Genomic DNA, 24,241 nt, shown 5'->3' with positions numbered 1-24,241 from the left:
CAAATGCCCTGTGTCCATCTTCCACCTCTAACTAATTTAATATTAATGCTTAATAACCAGCTAAGGACTGGTTTCTTGCAAAAATTCCAAAGTGATGCTGGCATAGATCTTTAAATGAGTTCAGGGCTTTAACCAACTTATTTTTTGTGAAATAAAGGCAGCACAGGGGAAGAAAGTGGGAGAGGGAAAGATACCTACTAATGTATTCGTAAAAGGCAGGAGAAAGGTTTTTACTAGAGCAACCTTATGACAAACAAAGAATCAGGAAGTAACAAACCGAAGGTATCTGGGAAAGTCAAATCAAAGGCATTTCAGATCACTTTGCTGCTTGGCAAAATGGCAGTTGTATACACACTGCTGGTGTTATTCTTAGCAGTTTTTGTTGCTGGATTCATATTATTGGTCATAGGGGCAATTAATTTTGATATCTCCAACTCAGAAATTCCTCCTGGAGTGAACCAGCCTGTAAAGCTCCGAATCATTCATGTAATTTTAATAAGCAGAGCCGTGGTGGTAAGTTAACCTGGTGTGATTTCTGGGGGAAGAATGGTTAAACCTATAGATTTTAAACAATGCAACGCTAGAACCCTACTTGGAATTAATTTTCAGGGAGGAGAGCAGGGCATTGCTGTCGTGCTACATGTTCGTTTTTTCTAAAGAAACCTTTACCAGATTTTTTATGCTACACTGCATTACTACAGTCCTGCCTAGCTCTTACATTAGGCAGTATATAAATGCCGCCTAACACAAGCATTTGAAAGTCTGACTGTGCTTCTGCAATTAATTGTACTAACCTAGCAATAATTTAATTAAGAACACTATCATATGTTGGATCATTTATATTTCCATTCTGTATATCAGATGTTTTTGGGTCATGCTTTCTAGCTCTTCTTGGATCTGGGTATGAGGAGTTAAGTATTTATTTTGAAGATAAAATTGGAAACTGAACATTTCAAAACTGGTTTTGGGAAGGGGGAGTTTTTGTCACACAAGTGACAAAGTTAGGTAATGTTGCTCAAGAGGAGCTGAAAGAATTCCATCTCCCTTGAACACATATTTATAACTTCTGCAGCAACTAAGCAGGCTTCTCTGATGGGAATGGGGGGTTCTGGCCAGCCCAACTTCTTCAGATGAGCTGGCAGGTAAAAGAGTGGGAAGCTAACCAGCCCACAGGAGCTGAAGCTCTTACCGGCACTCAACTTCTGGTGATCTCTGCTGACACAGGATCTCACTGAATCAGCCTATTTCCATGTAATGATAGACGCACAGATGCTGTGATGACAGAAGTTGTTAGAAATATATGAGATGGCAGAAATTGTGCACATATTTAATAATGTACTTAAACACCTCCAAGAGAGAAAAACTATTTAAAATGGGGCTGGGGGGGAATAATTGTCAGAAATACTCTAGATTATAGTGGACCACAGTAAAGAATTCTAGATACGTATTCACATGCTTTGGCTGCACACAAGTTGCAGTTAGAAAGAGATTACTTCACTCAAGCAGCCAGAAAAGCCAGTTCTCTTTTTATCATCTACACACTGCCCATTAACACCATAAACCAGAACTGTATGCAGCAATGTAAACAATACAGGATGAAAGAGACCAAACAAGTTGAATGTAAAGGTGAGAATATTCTTTGGAGTTGTTCCATTTCTGCTTGGAAAATAGCACATCCAAAAGAATAAATAACTTGATCATGTTTGTATACAATCAGAGACACTAAGATTAGTTTCTATAATGAATTAAAATCAGTAGGTTGCAAAATATATTAGTTTCTTCAGCTTCAAAATCTGTTATGGAGAACATTACAAATACCTGGAGTCACTGAAGAAAAGATCTTTCATAGGTAAATATATCGAGAAGCATAACACCGCACTGACAATCCATACAGATGGAAATATTCATAACAAAATATTGAATACTAAGAGCTTGATCCAAATCTTCATAAGGACCAAAGTACTGGTTTGGCACGACTAAATAATGTATTTCAAAACAGAGTTATGCCTTTTTTTCTTATTTTTGCAAACTTATATTGGACCAGTAGCTCTCATTTATATTTTTTTCATCTTCTGGTGCCTGGCACGAATATCACGTCAGCATATGTAAAGATCAGAAGTTTGGTCCTACTAAATATCTCAGGATCTTTCATTGTATTGTATACATCAGTGAACATTTCTGAGACCAATCAAAAAGCAATTACCCAATATATTCTCAAGTTAGTCAACTCTGCTTTGGGCAAGTATCCAAATAATGAAAATCAGCACCAGAACTATCATCTTTCACAACGTTTTCACATCTTCTCAGGGGCAAGGACAGAATAACCAGTGAAAATCAAACTTGTTTTCAATGTTAGGTAAAGGACCTGCTGAGAAAGCAAACGAATATATTTCACCAGTCTTTGTTAATGCTGTGTTGTTTTGGGATTATGTTTTTTGGTGAGCACTGCTGTTCATGTGACCTCTCATGATGCTACTGTTAGTTGTGCAGTTGTACTACACTTGTACAACTACTCAAATATTTTATGATTGCCCTAAACTATACGACTTAGACATCATGAGTATACTGCCCATACAGTTCCTTTACCTTGGAAAATACAGAATCTCTTGAGTGAACTCCCTATTCTCTTTGCATTTAAACAGGGAAAGATTTTGGAGAATATTGGCATCTGCAGTCAGGTTACATTTGTCCGGTACACACAAGAAAGAAAGACTCTGGGAATGGACTCAAAGCTCTTCATCAAGGACCTGTGGTTTGAGAAAGTGCCTGTAAGGATTTATCAGCCTAAGGATCCATCTGCCAGCCAAAGGAGAGGAGTTGTGTTTTTCCATGGAGGAGGATGGGTATTTGGAAGTCTTGGTAAGATATCTAACAGAAAAAAATATTGTAATTTAGCTAAAGAAGTATTTTCTTCATAAATGGTAAAGCTGATTGTCGCCTGACCTGTAGCAGTTATGACATTCAAGTATAACCACAGATGCACTCTCCCAAGCACTGCTGTTAGAGGAAAGCATCTGCTGTGCATTGTTTTTCTTAAAAGACAAGGACGACGAGGTATAAGAGGAAAAAATACAGTAAGCAAATATTGAAATAGGAAGATGACGGGGTACAAAAGATCTGAAGAGCTATGTGGCAAGGGGAAATAGTGTTTTCTTCTTGCAATTCTTTGACCTCTGCAATAGACAATGTTAACACTCTGGGGAAAAAAACAAACCAAAACTAAACAAATCCAAACCCCACCAAATATGTTTCTTTCAGAGACTCATGAAAAGCTATGCCGCTGTATTGCCAGAGAAAGCGAGTCAGTGGTTGTATCTGTTGGGTGAGTCTTTCCTCACATTGCTTTTTAGAGATTATTTCCCATAGCGTTCATATCACCTTAGAGCTTCCCTGAGTGCAGCAACAACCATTCTCAGGTAAGTGTTTCTGTAGGACTTGTCAAGGATGCGATTTACAAATTCACTCTGCTTTTGTTTGGAGCCACTGAAGGCTGACTCAAGCTAAGTTTTCACTGTTTGACTACATCACAAATAATACTTGGGGATATCTAGCGGGAAAATGAAGTTTTGAATCAATGTTTTCAAATTCCAAACTCAAAATCGATAGTAAACAGATAGTAAGCCATATATTCGACTTAATCATTATTCAAGGGAACTCTGCCTAATGCTAACAGAGGCACTACATGAATGACAAGACATCATCGATGTACTGACATAAGGATTTGGATTATGAGAATATAGTTGCACTGTAATAAAGATGTAAAACAGAAGCACTGACATTTGTATCCAACCCATGGAAAGCTAAAGCATAAAATGACTAAATGAATGTCAATAAACCCCAGACATAATTGGAGGGTGGTTACTCTTGTGTTCTTAAAGACCTGAGAAACATCCTAAACAGATGATATCCTAACAAATTAATCTGCACCACCTGGCTGAACTAGCCACAGTTTATTTATGATCAGCCTGTGGAGAAAGGGAAATTCTGAGGAATCCAGGTATCACTGGTGGTAGGAACCAGTATTTTCAGCAATATCTTTAAACCCACTTTCCTTCTCGTACTTTTGTTGCCACTTTCTGTGTACCAGGTATCGTTTAGCCCCTGAACACAAATACCCTGCTGCGTATGAAGACTGTCTTAGTGCCACCATACACTTCATGAAGAATATCGAGCACTATGACGTGGATCCTGGCAATGTCATTGTCTGCGGGGACAGTGCTGGGGGCAATCTAGCAGCTGCTGTTAGCCAGACCCTTGCAGGCAGATCAGACCTCCCCAAACTACGTGCTCAGATCTTGATCTACCCGGGCCTTCAGGCACTGGACTTCAATTTACCATCCTATCAGCAGAATCGGGGAGTCCCTCTCTTATTCCGAGAACGCGCCGCTTTCTATGTGTTACAGTACCTAAATGGGAATGCATCAAATCTGGATGAGGTCTTGGAGGGTTCCCATATTCCTATAGATATTAAATTAAATTACAGGAAGTGGGTGAGTCCAGATAACATCCCCGAAAAGTTTAAGGTCAGAGGCTACAAACCACATGTGCTACTTGACTGCACAACCGAAATTTATGAGACAGTGAAAAGATTCTGTGAGCCCAACCTGTGCCCGCTGTTGGCCGAAGATGCTATTATTCACCAGCTGCCCGAGTCTTTCATCTTGACTTGCGAGTATGATGTGCTGAGGGATGACGGCTTGCTTTACAAGAAGAGATTGGAGGACAACGGTGTTCAAGTGACCTGGTACCACCTCGAGGATGGATTCCACGGAATCATAAATACATTTAATAGTGATTGGTTTTCATTTCCAGCTGGGAAAAGGGGTCTTGACAATATTGTGAACTTTCTAAAAAGCTTATAGAAACAATTTTCTTTTCTTCTGTAAGAACTGCCAATTTTCTGTGGTCTTTTATCTCCCAAATTCCCTACAAGAGGTTTAGATAGGACAATTTCTTAATGAGCAATTACGTCAGTGTGACCACTGAAGAATGTATTTCAAGAACGCTGTGAAAGTTTCTTTCAGCGCTGTTTGAAGTATTTCATGTGCAGTCTGCCTATTTTAATGATCTATTTGTACTAGACACTTTCCATTCTCCCAGTGAACATTAAAGATGCAGTAAAATTTTAAATCAACATCTAGTCTGATCAATTTTATTCAATTACAATGGATGGTGTCATTCTTCCTAGAGGCCAAGTGCATTTTGGCGAAGGAGAAAGGATTACAATGTACCGGTATTACAATGCTACAATGCAGTGCCCATGCTATATGCTACAGGTAGCACCTGATTCTAAGATTCCCAGTCACCAACTTGCAGAAAATTTCTATGCGCTAGGTAACTGGTATTTTAGACTCAAATAAATGAAGTCAAAACTGCAACTGTCACCAACAGAGATAGTCTATTAACAGCTTTGTTTAAATTAAAATGGAGGAAATGCTGTGTTTCCCTATGTTTATGAAACACATAGGTATGCTGAAAAACTTGTTCCTGTACTTAAATACTTCAACAACAAAGTAAGATTGATGTATTTACCTTTCTAGAGCACATGTTAGCTGGCTTGGTTTTTTCCCTTCATGTTAGCTCCCGTTTTCTTTTCTAAATGTCATTGTTAAAACTATATATTCTAAACTACTTAAAGAATGTCCACAACACAGGAAGCAATATGTTGTGGCTGCAGATCAGATGTAAGAGACAACCTCCACATTAGTTGTCTCTCCTTGTAAATAGTGACCATCATAAACTGGAATGTCATTCGGTACTTAACAGCTATCTCTCTCTGAACAGCCTTTCATATCATCCGCAATCCAATAATAGCACGTAGAATATCAGGCCCTGTATCAATCCCACAATTAATATAAAGCTAAACAGGAAATTAAATACATTCTCCTCTGACTCTTCTCCAATGTGATGCATGAGGGCACCTTGCAAATATTTCCAAGGACTTTAAAGTGTGTGGCACTTGAGAGATCTGTTACTACTGAGAAAGATAAATCAAAGATAGGCATAAAGATACCTCACCTTTGGTTAAGTGAAATGGTGGGGTTTTATATACTGCCGGTGATACTGCTGGTGATTTTTACTGCTTCATTCATCCTAGCAATTATGCAAACAATTAAATCCGAGTACTCCAACTTCAGCATCCCTCCTGGAGTTAATCACCCTGGAAAGCTTCGAATTGTCCTTGCTTCTATGATTTGTACATCTGCTATGGTGAGTTGCTCTCATGATTTCTGCCAGAAATGTGTTTGAGGTGTTCTTTTTGTAAGGTTATATGTGTAAATATAAAATAAGATGCTGGCTACACCCAGAAGGCTTTCCTTTTTTGGGGAGCTGACTTTAGAGAACAATTTTTGTAAAATAATCTGTTAGGCCTCAAGCAGTTTCAGCCAGGTTTTCCCTACAACACAGGGACTAAGCCAATCATAAAACCCCAAGCTTTATCAGCTCAGTTTCCCTAATAAAGTTTAAATTAATTATTTATAAAAAGTGAGATTGCTTTGGCTTCCATTTTAGCTCAGCACAGATGATGGTTTTTAGGCCATTCTTGGGGCTTTCCAGTAATACTGATGGAAAGCTAGGTGCTTCTTAAGCAGATAAAACCAGAGACTCAGGGGAACCACTGGGGAATGACACCCGAGTGGCAAGGTGGGCAGTGGTGGGAGGCTGGCACAAACCCTAACATGTGGTGACGCTGGGACAGAAACTCCTTTTTTTTTCCCGTAAGCCATTTTTGCCTGACGGAGCGTGAGTGGGACACGTGGGCCTACCTGCTCAGGTGCGCGGTGCCACTGCCACCCCGCTCGGCCGGGCGCACTGCCTCAGCTCCATCTTCTCCTGGGCCAGCTCTCGGTGAGGACCAGCCCTGGGGCGGCCACCAAGGCTGAAGGTGGAGGCCAGCGGCTCTGGGGCGGGCTGGGCCCCGCCGACACAAAGCCCAGGTGCCCCCTCAGGCCTGGCAGCGGCCGGGGGGCGGCAGGCGCAGGGTCTCCTTCGTGGCAACCTGCCCGGCTGCTGCAGCTGCTGCCCGCGGGGAGGCCGCGCTCCGCTCGGCCGGGCTCTCTTCCCTCTCTTCGAAGAGGGGAAGATTTGGGAGAAGATGGGGGTGTGCAGCCGGATCGCCTTCAGCCGCTACGTGCGCGCCGGGCGGGAGCTGGAGCTGGGGCCGGGGCCGGGGCCGCACCGTGGGGCCGGGGCCGCACCGTGGGGCCGGGGCCGCACCGTGAGGCCGGGGCCCAGTGCGGCTCCACCGGCCCCGCGCGCCATCTGCCGGCTGCGCCCGGCCGCCATCTTCTTGCACGGCGGCGGGCGGCTGTCCTGCGGCACCGGCTGGGCGGGCCGGGCCTCGGCCTCTTGCCGCAGCGCAGCCGGGCGCTGCCGCGGTCCCTGCCGGAGCCGGGGGGATGATTCTGGCCCGGGACCGAAATCTGGCGGAGACTGCGCGTCATGTTCGGGCAGCTCGGCGCTGCCGGCGAGCCGCGGGTGCCCGCGTGAGGCGAGGGGAGGCGGCTGTGAGGGGCGGGAAAAGGGCGGGAAAAGGGCCGCTGCCTGTGGAGCCGGGCGGCAGCGCGCAGCCCCCCGCTTTCCTGCGGATCCCCGTGAGCGGGGCTGCCGTCACGCCGCCGGAGAGCCAGCGGTGGTTGTGCCGGGACAGCTACGCCAGTGCGACCCTGCGGGCCAGCGTCTTTTTGCTTCTGGGCACTTCTGGGCATGGCAGGGTGGCACATCTTGTGGGAATGCCACCCCTCAGCACACTGTGTGCCCAGACCCCTGTGGCCTGGCAGCACCTCAGGGGGTGCTCATGGCCTCTCCCCAGTCTGGTGAGGCGGGGCGAGCCCCGAGCAGGGCCCGTGTGCCTCCCAGCATGGCCATGTGCCTCCCAGCACGGCCCATGTGCCTCCCAGCACAGCCATGTGCCTCCCAGCACGGCCGTGTGCCTCCCAGCACAGCCGTGTGCCTCCCAGCATGGCCGTGTGCCTCCCAGCATGGCCGTGTGCCTCCCAGTATGGCCCGTGTGCCTCCCAGTAGAGCCCATGTGCCTCCCAGTACGGCCCATGTGCCTCCCAGCATGGCCGTGTGCCTCCCAGCATGGTCGTGTGCCTCCCAGCACGGCGTGCTGCTGGCACCACGCAGAAAAGAGGGAATGTTTTCCAGAAGAGTTTTCTAACATGTTGAGAACTGACTAATAAACGAACTTGGAAGGTGATGATTCAGTGATCCATTTAAGTAGATGTAATTGCCCTGTAAACTCCAAGGAGCTTTCTAACAGTAAAGAAAATGCTAATGTATTTTAATAATACAGAAAACTATAACTGTCCCATTATTTAAATAAAGAAAAATAGAGTAAAAAAAATTCTCAAGGCAAAATACCCTAAGTAAAGGCGAGGTGCAGATCGATTAAATTACTTTATCTGTAAGCCAGATGCAGTCTATACCAGAAGAGCAAAATGAACTTGGATCACTTAAGTTCTGATTAGTGCTGTTCTACGAAGACAATCCCAGCTATGCTACATCCTTGCAACTTCATCCTACTGGCTATCATTTATCTGCGATAACTCACTGGACAAACACCTGTTTAGCAGATAACAGCCCTGGGGGTTTCTTTGCTGAAGGAAAAATACTCCAAACATGGCAAAAAAAAAGGTGCTGTTAAGAAATTTGCATTTGAGCTTATGACACTTCCTTCTCTTTTGTTGCCTCCTTATGTGTACCGGGTATCGTTTAGCCCCTGAACACAAATACCCTGCTGCGTATGAAGACTGTCTTAGTGCCACCATACACTTCATGAAGAATATCGAGCACTATGACGTGGATCCTGGCAATGTCATTGTCTGCGGGGACAGTGCTGGGGGCAATCTAGCAGCTGCTGTTAGCCAGACCCTTGCAGGCAGATCAGACCTCCCCAAACTACGTGCTCAGATCTTGATCTACCCGGGCCTTCAGGCACTGGACTTCAATTTACCATCCTATCAGCAGAATCGGGGAGTCCCTCTCTTATTCCGAGAACGCGCCGCTTTCTATGTGTTACAGTACCTAAATGGGAATGCATCAAATCTGGATGAGGTCTTGGAGGGTTCCCATATTCCTATAGATATTAAATTAAATTACAGGAAGTGGGTGAGTCCAGATAACATCCCCGAAAAGTTTAAGGTCAGAGGCTACAAACCACATGTGCTACTTGACTGCACAACCGAAATTTATGAGACAGTGAAAAGATTCTGTGAGCCCAACCTGTGCCCGCTGTTGGCCGAAGATGCTATTATTCACCAGCTGCCCGAGTCTTTCATCTTGACTTGTGAGTATGATGTGCTGAGGGATGACGGCTTGCTTTACAAGAAGAGATTGGAGGACAACGGTGTTCGAGTGACCTGCTACCACCTCGAGGATGGATTCCACGGAATCATAAGCCTGTATGATTATTGTGGTTTCTTATTTACTGCTGGGAAAAGGGGATTGGACAGAACTGTTAAATTCCTAAAAAGGCCTATAAAACCAACTTTCCTTATGCTTCTCACACTAATGTCTCCATTTAGGCTCCCAAACCTTAGGTAGCACTTGTTAGCAAAAATGTGATGCAAATACCAATTTTAATATTCATGAACTTGAAATGAGCACTGGTCTTTGTCCTCGTAAGACTAGTTCAGTCTTTACAGTCTTAATATTTTCCACATGCTGTGTTTCAATCCCTTGTCTTTCAAATCAGCATTTGATTGATTCCTTTTATTTATTTACCAGATTATTTACTTCTAGGTAAATAACATCTGTGGAATGATTTGGATTAAGTAGCTCCCATGAATTACAGTCAGGACCTTTGTGATGTCCATTTGATAGGCCCCAAAGCATGATTTTATTTAGGTAGAAAGTACAAGTTAGCTACGTGGTGAGCAGGAGGGAGGAAAGCTCTGGAAAAACAGGCAGCGGTCAAGGTCTGTGTGAAAAATTCGACATTCAGTGGGCATGGCAGAACCACATCTCTGAGTGTGGCAGTGGGTGGCCCGAGTTAATTGGGGACACCTTGCTGGAGGCAAGGAAGGGCTGCCCTGATTTTGAAATAATCGCAGCACTACAAAAGCCTGTTTCATTTTGGGATGTTTCCATTATGTCCACTTAAGCTCTGGGCATATCTCATATCTGAGATACTGGTTGAGAGGAAACATGTCAGTTTTTAGGAAGAAAGCAAGGGTTAGCCAAGTGGGCTCTTGACCTGTGTCTGCTGGAAGGTTTAGGGTAAAGAGACAAAACACTTTCATGTTCTTTCAGAGTAGTTCCCCAGTATTCTTTTTTTAATTTTTTTTTCATTTTGTGCTGTTTCTCCACGTTGTGTGTTTTCTTTATATGACAAGCCAGTGTATTCCTCGACATGATGCTTTGTTATACCCTGCTGATGAAGGCAAGGAAGACCAGCAGCGAGCACACTCAAAATAGCAAGCTGAAGAAATGAAAACCCTAAGGAAAACCAAAAAAGATCCCAAGACAGAGGAAATCAGGAATTTTTACGGAACAAGTGCTGTCCCGTTCAGATGCCGCAAGGGCTCAGGCAGCCAGCCCCCGCGGCCCCCGCCCGCACGGCCCCGCGGCACGGCACGGCACGGCACTGCACGGTCCGGCCCGCGCCCGGTGCGGGCTGGCCCGGCAGGAGTCCCGCGCACCATCGGCCCCTCGGCAGCGCCCGCCCGCAGCCCGCCGAGCCGAGCCGAGCCGAGCCGAGCCGAGCCGAGCCGAGCCGAGCCGAGCCGAGCCGAGCCGAGCCGAGCCGCAGGTCACGCACTGCCTCCTTGAACCGAGATTACGGCGCGCCTCAAGCCGGCGGCGCGGCCTCCCCCCAGCCCGCGGCCGCCCGCACCATGACCCCGGCGGCGGCTTTGCAGAGCTGTCACAAACGGGCCGTGACGCCGCCGGCCCGGGCCGCGGAGGAGGGGGCGGGCGGGCGCTGCGGGCCCCGCGGCGGGCCGGGGAGCCCCGCGGGGCGGCCGGCGGGCCATGGCGCTGCTGCCCGCGCTGCTGCTGCTGCTCCTGCCCCTGGCGGCGCTGGCCGTGGCACTGGCCACCGTCCTCCTCGGCCTCCCCAGCTACGACATCCCGCCCGGGGTGAACCAGCCCGCCAAGCTGCGCCTGGTCCTGGCCGTCCTCCTGGGCACGGCGGCCCTGGTGAGTGGCGCCCGCCGCCGCGCTTCGCCTTTTCGGGGGGCGGGGGTGCTCCGGCCGCGCCGGGGTGCTGCCGGGTCTCGCGGGGTCGCCCCCACCCGCACCCGCCGGGGTCCCCCGCGGCGAGGCCGGTGCTGGAGGCCGCCCCCCGCGCCGAGGCGTGCGGTCCCCGGGCCGCGCCGGGTCGGGCTGGTCGCTGCCCGCGGCCCCAGGCGAGGGCACCTTGCGCAAGGGGCCCCTGCCCTGCGCGGCCCCTGCCCTGCGCGGCCCCTGCCCTGCGCGGTCCCTGCCCTGCGCGGTCCCTGCCGCGGCTGACATTGACGGTGCAAAGCCGGTCAGGGCTGCGCTGCTTAATCCCTGGGCTCCTTCTGCAGCGTTGCATAAACGGCATTAGAGCTCTCCCAGCTCCTCCTTTGTCACTTGCTGTATCTTTTCCATTTTTGTACATCTTCACTTTTCACCATCACTCCTGTAGCCACAACACTGCCAGGGCTGTCACACACACCTTGTTTTCCTCTGCACCGTTTCTTACACCATTTACATCCTCTTGGAATTTACTGACAAAGCTACTCCTGAATTCCACTAGCAGGTGACAACAAGGAAATGGATCAAGACAGACTCTTGCCAGGCATTTGAAACTGGGATCTTGTTTAGTAACTGAACTGCAATAGTTTATTTGTGTGATGCCATTAATTAATTTGGTTCCCAACTTCTTGTTTGTGCGCTTACTACATCAGATTTATATTCTAGCTTGCAAGAGCACTGGGAAAGGAAGCTGCTTGATTTTGGTCAGTAAATCTGTTGTGCAAATAAAAAGCAGTAACTAACTCACACAACACAACTCAGCACTTAAGATTTGCAGATTCCCTGAGTTTTATGGTCTAATTCAGGCATATCAGTTATGCACTGAAGAACTATTCAAGTTTTTATTACTGCTTCTATATATGGCATTTCATTTTTACCCAGTAAAACTGGAACGAAATGAGCACAGAAGTGTGCAGGACAATACAGAGAATTAAAATGTATACTCCAAGACAGCCAGTTTGGGTGGCCTATATAAAATTTCTGATGTGACATTGGAATGATACTGGATTTGAGTAATGGAAGTAGATTTTTTACCGTCTGTAGGATGTGAGAGCTTGGGATTAATTTTTTTTCTGAATCAGAGTGCTTTTATTTTTATCAGACAACAGGGGCCAAAATTACTGTATGAGAAGGCTAGATTTTTTAATCCGATTCTTCAGATTCCAGTGATTGCTCATATGAGAAAAGGGAGAACTCCTTTTCGGTAAAACTAATCTAGGCAAATTTACAACAAATACTGTTTTCTGACTGTATCTTGGGATCTCTTACCTTCCTAGCACTGGGCATTCCTCTCAAGAAAACCAGCTGTGGAGTTACTTTTCCTCACTGTTTTCCACAGGCTTATCAAGGCAAACCCCAAGGACTACACGGCCTGTTAGAATGAACTCCCTGTCAGTACTTGGCGTACAGGAAGCCATTTAGAGAATGGTTGGAAGATGCTTGCATAGCCATTACCCTTCCCTGTCAGCAGTCCTCACAGTAGCTATTCTAACTTCTTGTGCTCTTTTATTATTTTATTGTCTTATAGTGTATTAATATTTTAGAACATTACAACTTTTGTTCTCCAAAGTTCTGTGTTTCTTTTAAAATTTCCCTCAAATACAGTTCAATGTAAGTATGATGCAGAGTTGTTATACCTTCAATAACTCAAGACTTTCAAAGAAGCCTTAATTTCTTTTACCTTTAACAGGGAAGGATCTTGGAGAAGACTGGACTTTGCAGTCAGATCACTTTTGGCCGATACGTGCGACAGGGCCGGAAACTCGGGGTGGATCCAAAGCTCTTTATCCAGGATCTGCAGTTTAACAAAGTACCTGTGAGGGTTTATCAGCCTAAAGCTACCTCAGATGGGCGGCGAAGGAGAGGTATCATCTTCTTTCACGGAGGAGGCTGGGTGTTTGGAAGTCTTGGTAAGATATTTGCTGGAGGAGTTGCAGTAATGTAGAAAGAACATTCTCGTCTTTTTCTAAAATTGAAGTACGAGGAGGTTTCAGCATGTGATTTGGGAGGAGGTCTGAAGACAAATAGATGCCTTTCTGGAATGAACATTCCCTAGCTGTCTCAAAGATTAGGGCAATAGCAAACCACTAATAAAAATATTTCTTTTCCAGATACCTATGAAAAAGTATGTCGCTACATATCCAGAGAAAGTGAATCGGTAGTTGTATCTGTTCAGTAAGTGAACCCAGTTCTATTGTTTGGAGATTTATTATTGCTGTGGTGCCACAGCAGAGATGCACTGCTTTTGGAGGTGTTCTGTTTTACAGAGAAATTTCTGTAGAATTCAGTGAAGTCTATAAAGAGACAAAAGGAGTAACAGAGATTGCACACCTCGTAACTGTTCATGCCCTGATATACTCAGAAAAGACCCAAACTGAAATGTTTGGCACACTAAGAAAATCTGTAAAAGCCAATCAAAAACTTGGGTAAAAAAAGTTTTCCTTGTGCTGAACGAACAAGCATGTAATAAGATGTTTGAAATGTGATTTATTAAAGTGAATAATCACACTGCATTACTCCCATTTTATATGTAGGAAGCAGAGGCACAAAATGATATAATTATCTTGTCAAGAATACACAGGGAGTTTTCAGCATGACTAAGAAATGTACAAGGTCTTGATCAGAGTCCTGATCAGAAGGCAGTCCTACTTTACTGAGTCCTTGTGACTGAAAACACAGATTTACAGCTTGCCTGCAGTCACTAACTGAGGAATGCCTGCTTAGGAGGTAATGAATATCCTAACCTAGAGGAAAAACACCCCAAAATGATAGGGCTGAAAGAGAGCATAGATAGGATACCATTTCCTGATTAATGCTAACGACATTTCCTTCTCTTATACTTGTCTCTTTCTGTGTACCAGGTATCGTTTAGCCCCTGAACACAAATACCCTGCTGCGTATGAAGACTGTCTTAGTGCCACCATACACTTCATGAAGAATATCGAGCACTATGACGTGGATCCTGGCAATGTCATTGTCTGCGGGGACAGTGCTGGGGGCAATCTAGCAGCTGCTGTTAGCCAGACCCTTGCAGGCAGATCAGACCTCCCCAAACTACGTGCTCAGATCTTGATCTACCCGGGCCTTCAGGCACTGGACTTCAATTTACCATCCTATCAGCAGAATCGGGGAGTCCCTCTCTTACTCCGAGAACGCGCCGCTTTCTTTGCTCTGCAGTACCTAAACGGGCACGCACTGCATATGCAAGAGGTCTTGGAGGGCTCTCATATACCTCCAGATGTGAGGCTCAAGTACAGGAAGTGGGTGAGTCCAGATAACATCCCCGAAAAGTTTAAGGTCAGAGGTGTGAAGCCACTTAGGCCCACTGATTTTATAGCTGAAGTTTATGAGACAGTGAAAAGATTCTGTGAGCCCAACCTGTGCCCGCTGTTGGCCGAAGATGCTATTATTCACCAGCTGCCCGAGTCTTTCATCTTGACTTGCGAGTATGATGTGCTGAGGGATGACGGCTTGCTTTACAAGAAGAGATTGGAGGACAACGGTGTTCGAGTGACCTGGTACCACCTCGAGGATGGATTCCACGGAATCATAAGCCTGTATGATTATTGTGGTTTCTCATTTCCAGCTGGGAAAAGGGGATTGGACAGAATTGTTAAGTTCCTAAAAAGCTTATAGTAAACATCTTAGATTCCATGAGTCTGTTCACGCCTCAACCTAGCAAAATATCTTTTTAGGATATTCAGTATTAGGTGATGGGTAGTCAATCAACAGCAGCCATTAACAATGAGAAAAACGGCTCATCAGAACTGCATTCCAGCTTTTAGTTGGAACATGGAATATGCAAACATTATACAAGCTTGTACCAGGCTGCAAGCCCTTATCTTTAGCTGTGTCAATAAAGAAGGACAAGATTTTGAACGGACATCCTGGTTTGGTCCACTTGTTTAAAACAAAATGTGTCTGTCTATGGAGAGAGACTGTGTGTCATGCAGGCATGTGTGGTGTGTTGGCATAGAGCAGTGTGTCACTTTTGTAGCAGTGTTTTGAGACATACCCTGTGCTCTGGTTCTGAACTCTATTAGAGAAAAAACAGCTGACTTTAGTGGGTTAGGAGCCACTGTTTCAGTCAACAGTAAATACGATGCAGCCTAGAATGTGGTTACGGAACGACAGTCACCGTGGGGACAGCAAACACAAAAGGTTCTGTGGCCAAGCAGTTCCACATGTCACCCATGTTTATCAGCACACGGGCAGGCAGAAGGTTTTTCTGCCCTGGTTTTAGCTCTGAACTATTGAGTAACCTTCCACCCACACAACCTGAAGGACAGTTCCAACAACCAAGGGAGGGCAGTGCTGGTGAGACAAAGAAATAAGATTGCATCGCAAAAGGATAGACAGGATTGGTGGAAAATTGAACCCAAATACTCTTAATACAGTTCTCATTTGAAATTGGCTGGAAGAGAGGAAAAGGGTAAGATTGGGAAAGCAGTGTGAGAGCTGGAATGGAATGGCTCAGGACCAGCGCTGTGGAGCTGGTATAGTACTGCAGTCATAAGATAGAGTCCAGGCTCATCTCAGAAGAGTAATTAAAGGGAGAGCAATAAGCATCTTGCTTGTCCTGCATTAATTCATTTTGTTTATGATCTGCCATTCTTCTCTCTAAGCCAGGACAGCAGCAGTGCCTGAGCAGGGGTTATATTGTATGGTTCACACTGCACCTAACGTTAGCCAAATAAAAATGCTATAGCACTTTTCATGGCAATCACTTCAGACTGCTATAAACTTACATACAGCTATACGACAACAATATATACAACTTAATAATATATATGACATTGTACAAGAAAGGCTTCATTAACCTTTCCACAAGTTAATACTTATTATTACTTGTATGAGAGCATCCTTAATAATTTAGATACTGGTTTCATTTGCTTGTATAAACAAGAGCATCTTCGCTAGCAGAGCCGCTCAACAGACTGCATGCCTTGCTTAAGCACTGAGAAAAATTTTATCATTAGACATCTTTGTGGAAACATGCCAGTTAGGTTCAATATTGGAGCTGTTAGGGCGAATCCTCCTGGCTGCTAAAATGATTTCCTTTAGACTTCCCCGCCCCCCCCTCTCTGGAGCAAAATGGTAGACTATACTGCTGAGACTGGCCTGCTGCAGCAGAAGTAGGAACCAAGGGTGGGGAAATGGGTTAATTTGTCCTTTTCAGATGCTAGTTCACATGGCAGGTGAAATTATTTAACACCAAACCATGAATAATTTTCCAAGTGCTGTACAGTATCTTATGTTTACACCAAGAAATCAATCCAGAATTTTACAATAGCTGATTTTACCAGCTGACTTCACCAGCTGAGAAGAAGTACATAGCACAGACTTCTTTCCAGGTGAGTGCTTTTTAAATGTGTAGATGAAGAAAGCAGCACTGGAACAGAGCTTCTGTAATTATCAGATTGCCTTAGCTATACTGAGTGTTGTGTATCTATTTAGTTTATAAAAGACACTGGGGGACTCGGCAGCAGCATGTACAGAACAGACTTCACCTGCTTCCTGAATCACAAACCAGACGAAGCACTAAGGAGAGCCATGATGGAAAAATCTGAGGTAAGTAAAAGAAATTTCAAATGTAGGGCTGTGTTCACCAACATTTCAAACACCGATGACCTTTGATTAATACTTAAAAAATACTTTGTATCCTTAAACAACTACATGTGTAAAAGAAGGCAGTGCAGCTCCACGGCCAGGTTACAGGATCCAGAGCTCCCCTGGGTGTTTGCTTAAAGCAGGATGCCTTTCAGAGGTAGACACACAGCACGTCGTTCCTGGCACTCTGGTGGTTTTCCAGTCTCCGTCTCAGAGGGTGACCAGGGCATATAAAGAAGATCAGCACATTACTGCCAGCTAGGACCGGGTGTTGTGTCTTCAGGACATGCCCTGGGCTACAACATGAGCTTCCTAGTAAAGAGGATTATTTCCATCAGCACACCTCCAATTCATAGGAACAAACTGCACTTAAACAAGACCCAGGTCTTTCACTACAATATTTTTGCCACAAGTATCTGCTAGAATGTCCCCTCCTCCATGGGGCCTCTCCATCCCCAAATATTATCATGGTCTGACAGATGGTTGGAAGGTAGTGTATGTAGTGCTAGGGCACAATTAAAAACACTTAAGCAGCATAAGACAAATCAGCTTCTCATTTGCAGGCTTCTTAAATGTATCTGCAAACCCATGATGCATGTGTTGAAATCAGACTAATCAGATCTCATGAGATACAGATGTAGTTGCTTAATTTAACTAGAAATTCGCTTGAAATGCAAATGCCATTGTTTTCAGAGATGAAATTATAACTAAAAGTAGTATAAGTCCTGACAAAATTGTGTGGTATGACTGGTAGTACAGTTGATTCAAAGTGTGCTAAAGCCCTCTGAATGCTGCGTACAAGGACAAATAACTTGGTTTCATGTACATCTCATTTCAGGGCCTGCCGATGCAGTGCTTCTTCACCCACCATGAGGAACCAAGAAGCTGAAATTTAGTATCGGAGTATGATGATAATACATAATATTATATAATGAATACAATAGACATGGTTACAAGCCTGTGCTGCCTCCCCTCTGCAGCTGGAATGGATGCAAGTTTGCCTGGATTCCTCAGAAATCAGATTTCCCCATACTTGGTTGTTTTTGGCATTATTAATTCAATCAGATGGAACATGATGCAGTGGTCCATATATAGACATAGAGCCAGGAACCTCCTTCTGTTTTAATTCTGAAAATGGATCTTGTGGTGACTTTCGGCTACTTTCTTATGCAGGCAGTAGCTTATTTTTTGGATTGATGAAGTGGAAATGTTACTTAATCACCACAGGAAGCAGTGAAGGACAGTGTCAATGAACAGATCTCTCTCCCCTGTGCAGTTATGCAAGACACCAACTGAAAACAAGGAGATGCAACTAGCAGGAGAATTCATGGAGTATTATGTTTCTGAATTCAAGTGACATGTACAGCTCTGCTAGTATTTTTAATATCTGCCAGAGGGACTATGAAGAATCAGGACTCCTCACATTTATACCATTACTGCTGTCCTATTGTCACAGTGATTTTCCCTTCCAGCCAGAGGGTAGACACACATGCCCTGGGAACAAAAAGATCAGTTTCATCCTTGACCTGCTGTCAAAATAGTACAAATATTTCCTATGACAACTGTGGAGTAAAAAGACCAGGATCAACAATTTAATTCTATCATATCTAATATTTAATCATTTCCTGCCTCAGAACCACCCACCAACTATGGCCTTCTTGAGCACCTGATGAAAAAATGGCACAAGAAAGAAGCTGATGAACAACGTCTACACCATTTCCTATCAGAGCCCACTGATTTCTGCTTTTGCTACTTGTCAGCTGAGACAACCAGCTAAAATCATGACCCCTCTTCCAACCAGGAACATCTTCCCCAAAACATTAGAGGAATCCTGGACTGTGAAGGGGATCAGAAATATCTGCAAGCCACTGGCCAACTGGTGAGAGACAGGAAAGCAAGGGACACCTCTGTGTAAACTGCTTAGGGTGATCTTAAGTACTACTTAATATAGCTTGTTGTTTATGTACGTAAGAGGGATCTGTTCCACGTGGAAGTAAGGAGAATGAGGTTGTATAGGCGGAGGGCTGTCTACTAGTTAGAACAAGTTGCTGGGTTACATTCTGACCTGCAGATGGCTGGGAATATTTCAGAAGATATAAAATCACTGAAAACAAAATTTCCATCTGTTGGTGTCTGGTCAATGAATAGCTGCTGTAAGCAAAAAACAAAACAAAACAGAGTGGGAGTGAACCTGAAAGGATGTAAGTCTCTTAATTGCTTTCTCTTGAGTTGTTTCTTCATTTTTACACAGCTTGACATGTTTCTTTGAAGCAAGAGTAGAAAAGAAACTTGTGTTATCCCACAGTGTGTCTGAAACACCCAAGAATAAAGTAAACATGTGAAATGGCTGCATACCCAAGAAGGACAAGGTGAACCAAGGTTTCTCCCAATGCAGTAAGCAAGCAGACCCTGATTGCCCTTGGCTTTATGTACTGAATGGCACTTAATGGTAGATAAGCTGCAAAGTGAACTACTTTAGCTGACCTTACATTACTAGACTGTAAACGTGGAAGAAATCTCTGTAGGTGACCTTTATACTGCTGGGTAGGCTACCCTGTATTACTCAGTTGAGAAGGTATGTGAATGGCCTATGTAAAAAGTGCTGACAGAAGTCTGAATTCTTTTTGCAGCGATGTGCAGCTTCTGTATTTAAATACCACATTTGGTCCAGAGGAGATATTTGCAAAGTTCAGTTGCTGTTGGTCTGAGGCTTAACAATAAAGTTGCAGCAAGTGAAAGGCTTAGATTAAATATATCTGGAATTAATTCAACGCATATTTATCTCTTCATCAGTTTTGCTCAAGCAATAATATGATTATTTTTAGGAATAAGATAAAGCATATACCTTAGCCTTGGCATGGACGAGCCCCTGGCCATGGTCTGTACAGAGTATTACCTCTGCAAAGTTTTAGCCACCGTGATTTAGGTTTGCTTTTTCAAGGTTGGATTTTCAATTGAAGGGCAGGGACAATTCAGACATGTGCACAGAGCAACAGTGGCATCTATTGGCAAAGTGATTCTTCACCAATCTATGAAACACCCAAAGGCCTCTGCGGGAGCAGGACGCAGACCTTCAGCTGGCTGCATGAATCAGAAAGCAGCATTGCTAATGAAATCTTCTGGAGCTGCAAGAGCCCTGATAATTAGATAAGCGTTATATGGGCTTTTTTTGGCTACAAAGGCCCAGGGGGACCAAAGGCAATTAGAAAAAATTGAAAACAAAGTGAGTGAAAGTAGTTACTGAAACGCGGCCAGCTGTTAGTGCTGTGTCATAAAACCCCACATTCTCCTGAAAAAACATCTTTAAAATAACCCATAAAGAAGACATGCCTTACAATGGAATGGAAATGGGCCGATACAGAAATTCTTGTCTCCATGAGGAAGTGCATGCAGATCAATTTTATTGCCAGTACAACTATAAAAATATATTTTTCTGTTTGTCACCCATATGCTAATATTTTTAATGAAAATACCAATCAGGCATGCATCTTAATAGCACAACAAAACCCATATAATATTTAGAATACGGCCTAGAAAATTACACAAAGGTAGCCTTCATTTTATGCAACTATCAGTTTGCTTAGAAATTTGGTCACCAATCATTCATAATTACTGAATATTTATAGGAAATGAAACACTTACGGTTGTTATCTACTTTGCTTCTAAAACCAAAGCTCATATATGGAAAGAAATGACCAGCTTGATGTACAGGGAATTGCTGAGATGCACAAGTACCACCTATGAAATCTGTATGAAAACATTAATTCCAAATCTGTAAGCTGACTGGCCAGGGCTCTCCAAGCACAGGTCTAATCTGTTCAATTATTGAGCCATTTACAAGTAAAATATACAACTACAACAGACAGAGGAACCAAACAAAGCATGCTGGCTAACTAGATAAAATGCATTTTGATAGAGAGCTTCTTAAAGAGATAAATGCACAACTCTACAAACATGCCAGTTGTGATTAATAATAGTGGTAGCAAAATATCTGCTCGGAACTGTTTAACTGATTAGCTGTTCTCACTTCAGCAATGCTAAATATGCATCTTGCTAGGTTTTTGGTGACTCACACCTCAAGCTGAACTCATGGCAGAAAGAGTCCAGGCTTTTCCATCTCTTGATCTGAGTTCAGCAAAGGTGGAATCAAACACCAACCAGACTAACAAAAATTGAATGAATGTATCCTTATCTCAAAAGCATTGCTCAAGTATTCTACAAGACAGAATTTCAGGCAAAATAGCACTGATAATCAAGCTTCCCCCCCCCTTTTTTTTCCCTACAAAACATAGTTGGCCTAGATAAGTCCAGAGCCCCTCAAAACCATAAGGTTGAGTCACTGCTGCAAACGCACGGCTATGCCAAGAACACCTCATTTATATTTTTTTGATTAGGCCATAATCCTAGGTTCTGATCCTGTACATATATTTCATTGCCAATAGGCAGAGGTAAGCATATACACAATTTTTTCCAGGTCCTATACTACATTTGGCAGAAGTAGGAATGGCAGATAAAAATGAAGGATACCTACACCTACAGTTTGTAGACACCAATCCTTGCTGAGGCAAAAAATGCCATTTAATCATTTACAGCACTGTTGTGCTGATGATTCCTTTAATAATAAATATCCTTGCTGTGTCTAGCACAAATAGATTACCCAACTCCCTCAAAACTTCAGAAATTCTGAGGACTTTAATGCAAGGTAAACCCACTAAAACAGAGGTCATTTTGCCTGTGCTTCAAGAACAGGTAAAAACTGAAACAATTAAGATGTTTGCAGCTGCCATGGAAAAGAGGTGAGAAAAACTGAAATTTCATCATTAAAAAATTTGCAATAGCTTAGAAATCCCTTTACCAGTAAATAGAAAATGCAGCCAGCTAATGAAAACGTGCAACAGAAAGGCTGGGTTACCCTGTGAAGGTGTACACTTTTCAGGAAGAGGGGATATCAATGATGAAAATAGCATGGCCTTAGAAAGGAAAGAGATCAGCTTGAGATATAGACCTGGTGATAAAAACTCTTAATCTTGGAGACCTGTGAAATATGGATCCAGTTCAGAACTTAAGTACATTTCTATCAGACGAGTACACTCTGCTGTTGTAATTCATAATTCATTAATGCACAACAAGCACTTTGGGACTCCTGGGAGAATCATTATAACATGCAAAGGACTATATTTTGTGGTTGTGTCAGATTTACCCAAGCTTTTTTTGAGAATTTTTTTTTTTTAGTCTCAGGGCCTTGTGGTCTGGAAAAGGAGTGCACCAGTCTCTTCAATTTTTCGTGGAGCAAATAGATGTTTTGATACAGCTCTGTTATAAAAACGTTCTAGACAGTCTTGATTGCATGAAATCAGACTCATATCTGAACTTCTGTGACATTAAAGAGACAAAGCGGTAGTTAGAATTGATGCACATCTCTCAAAGCAAGCACATTTCTTGCCTTGAAGGAGACGGATGTCAGCCTAGATGAGCTGCATAAACAAGAAGATAGATTCTTTGGACCGAGAATCTCAGTCAGGGTTGGGACTCAGACAAGGAACACTGATTCTGGCTGGCAAGTTCTGAAATAATTGGGGACTGTGGATGCCAGCTGTGAAGGGAGGGTGGTCACAGAGCCTAAATGGCAGGGTTTCAGGGAGAGGAGAAACAGGCTGTTGACAAGAGGTGGTTTGCCTGGTCAGGAGGCTTCTTTCAGAAAGTTACAAATATTCCTTGGAAGGTGCTTAAAAAGAGCTATCCAAGTCAGTTAACTGGTAAAACAGCTTCACTGGTCTGAATTTGAGCATTGCCTAACAGGGACACAATGGCTGCCAAGTCCTGTCCTCCAAATCTGCACATTCCATTGCACTGATTTCTTTGAACAGCACCTTTAAACACGTATAGCTCCTGGGACTGGGATTCAGCCTCACCCTGCTTCCGTGAGGCTATAAAAAAGCTGTCTTTGATGGCGGTTACACAAGGCACACATATCTGGCAAAGCTCATTGTATATTTAAACATGCATTTTTCATATTGGTGATGAAACATCAAATTGCCATTAGTAACTAGCAGTTTCCTTTTCTAAATTCTTGTACTGTTTGTTGAACTGAGGTGAACTGATCAGCTCTTAAGGCACCATCTTAAAACCATACCATTGATACCCTTTTTTCCCCCTGTAAGTCTAAGCAGTCTAAACAGATTTCATTTGCAGCACACCTATGATGATAATCTTACTGCCATATGGGCTTGTAACACTTCAGGAAAAAAATTCATTTCCTAGCTTTTAAAAAGAATATGTATTCGGTCTTTCTTTTCCTAGACAGCACAGCTTTCCTCATAGAAACACTATTACACACCAGCAGGAACTACAGCTCCCGTCAAGATTTTCATCGAACCAAGAAAATACCTGAAACACAGTGCTGTACCACACGGCTCCCACCAGGGACAGGGACCAAGGGGGGGCACAGTCCCACGGGGTTCAGTAGGGCCAAGTTAACCATTAAGCAGAGTTAGGCCCTGTGTACTCACCCCAACGAAGAGTGCAAAAACTTCCCAAAACGTGACACATTCTTTACAAAAACATCTTACCTAATCTACACCACACACTCGCATTTCAAAGGAGCCACCTGTCTTCAAGAGCAGCTGTAAGCCACAGAAATGCAGCAGCATGTCAGGAACTTGATTTGTGCTGTGAGCTGTCGCTAATAAAGACATTCCCTTGGTTCTTTCTTTCTTTGATCTTCTTTTCTTATGATTTAAAAGCTACATGAGTTCAAAAGGCTATTTGTGAGAATTACTTCACAAAGGAGTAAGTTTGGGATATTGAAGAACTGCTGCAGAATAGAATTATATTATTCCTGTGTGTAACCGTGAGGTAGCTCCCAAGCTTGTTGGTGAAGAGAAGAACTCCATCTTGACAGCGTATAAAGGAAATAATTTTGTAGTTGCAGTGATGGGGGCATTCGCTCTGGGTATGGAAGGACCTGAGTTCTATTCCACAATGACCCATAAGGAAATAGTTACATAAATAATATACTAGTTGTTCTGGGGCAATAGCATTTGCTAAGAAGGAAAAAATCTCTAGGCACAATCATTTTATAGGGAGTTGCTCTTTACTGTCACATACTTTTATTCTTTCAATTGCAACAACCCCTAAGGATGCCAGCCTTATTGTGCAGAACTCAGCTGTAAACAGACAATACAAAGACAGCCCCTGGCCCGGAGAGCTCCCAAACCCAGCATCATCTAAATACTCTGTCAAGGTTTTAAAAAATACATTGGACAAGCCAGTCCACTGTTTTAAAATAAAAACTCAGGACTGGCTACATCAATATCTATTTACCTGCTCTGGTGCTGTAAATACGTAATTTAGGCTGCTGCCTCATGACACACTTTGTGTCTAATTTAAGGAACTCTATATTTGG

The 24,241-nt window shown here is 43.9% G+C and overlaps 4 protein-coding genes across 4 annotated transcripts; all 4 read left to right on the top strand.

Annotated features, from left to right (window-relative positions):
* The first annotated feature begins 336 nt into the window (after positions 1-336).
* On the top strand, positions 337-4,862 carry LOC102054094 (arylacetamide deacetylase-like 4). The gene is made up of 4 exons (XM_005437095.2): positions 337-513; positions 2,643-2,859; positions 3,259-3,322; positions 4,088-4,862. The coding sequence occupies exons 1-4, from the start codon at positions 337-339 to the stop codon at positions 4,860-4,862; spliced, it is 1,233 nt and encodes a 410-aa protein (XP_005437152.1).
* Positions 4,863-6,189: 1,327 nt separating this feature from the next.
* LOC102059399 (arylacetamide deacetylase-like 3) lies at positions 6,190-9,549 on the top strand. Its single transcript, XM_055704873.1, is given in 5 exon segments — positions 6,190-6,210; positions 7,079-7,181; positions 7,225-7,266; positions 7,269-7,817; positions 8,699-9,549. Coding segments are annotated over 5 exon segments (1,566 nt in total).
* Positions 9,550-10,741: 1,192 nt separating this feature from the next.
* LOC102059572 (arylacetamide deacetylase-like 4) lies at positions 10,742-15,162 on the top strand. Its single transcript, XM_055706135.1, has 4 exons — positions 10,742-11,145; positions 12,917-13,136; positions 13,338-13,401; positions 14,088-15,162. Exons 1-4 carry the CDS (start codon positions 10,978-10,980, stop codon positions 14,860-14,862), a joined length of 1,227 nt encoding a protein of 408 aa, XP_055562110.1. The 5' UTR covers positions 10,742-10,977; the 3' UTR covers positions 14,863-15,162.
* CFAP107 (cilia and flagella associated protein 107) lies at positions 14,971-19,495 on the top strand. The gene is given in 9 exon segments (XM_055704872.1): positions 14,971-15,042; positions 15,511-15,615; positions 15,617-15,658; positions 16,684-16,797; positions 17,675-17,770; positions 17,773-17,872; positions 18,471-18,531; positions 18,533-18,612; positions 18,615-19,495. Coding segments are annotated over 9 exon segments (807 nt in total). The 3' UTR covers positions 18,752-19,495.
* Positions 19,496-24,241: the final 4,746 nt, after the last annotated feature.

This window comes from Falco cherrug, chromosome 3 (assembly GCF_023634085.1).
Source record: "Falco cherrug isolate bFalChe1 chromosome 3, bFalChe1.pri, whole genome shotgun sequence".
NCBI classification, from domain to species: domain Eukaryota; kingdom Metazoa; phylum Chordata; class Aves; order Falconiformes; family Falconidae; genus Falco; species Falco cherrug.
The sequence above is the reverse complement of the archived record's forward strand: the minus strand, read 5'-3'. Positions and strand labels throughout refer to the sequence as shown.

Excerpts from the sequence above, each read along its gene's own strand:
- LOC102054094 (XM_005437095.2), top strand. The coding sequence starts at position 337 with ATGGCAGTTGTATACACACTGCTGGTGTTATTCTTAGCAGTTTTTGTT. Across the intron at positions 2,860-3,258 it reads ATGGGTATTTGGAAGTCTTG|AGACTCATGAAAAGCTATGC; the intron begins GTAAGATATCTA and ends TGTTTCTTTCAG. Across the intron at positions 3,323-4,087 it reads TCAGTGGTTGTATCTGTTGG|GTATCGTTTAGCCCCTGAAC; the intron begins GTGAGTCTTTCC and ends TCTGTGTACCAG.
- LOC102059572 (XM_055706135.1), top strand. The coding sequence starts at position 10,978 with ATGGCGCTGCTGCCCGCGCTGCTGCTGCTGCTCCTGCCCCTGGCGGCG. Across the intron at positions 13,137-13,337 it reads CTGGGTGTTTGGAAGTCTTG|ATACCTATGAAAAAGTATGT; the intron begins GTAAGATATTTG and ends TTTCTTTTCCAG. Across the intron at positions 13,402-14,087 it reads TCGGTAGTTGTATCTGTTCA|GTATCGTTTAGCCCCTGAAC; the intron begins GTAAGTGAACCC and ends TCTGTGTACCAG.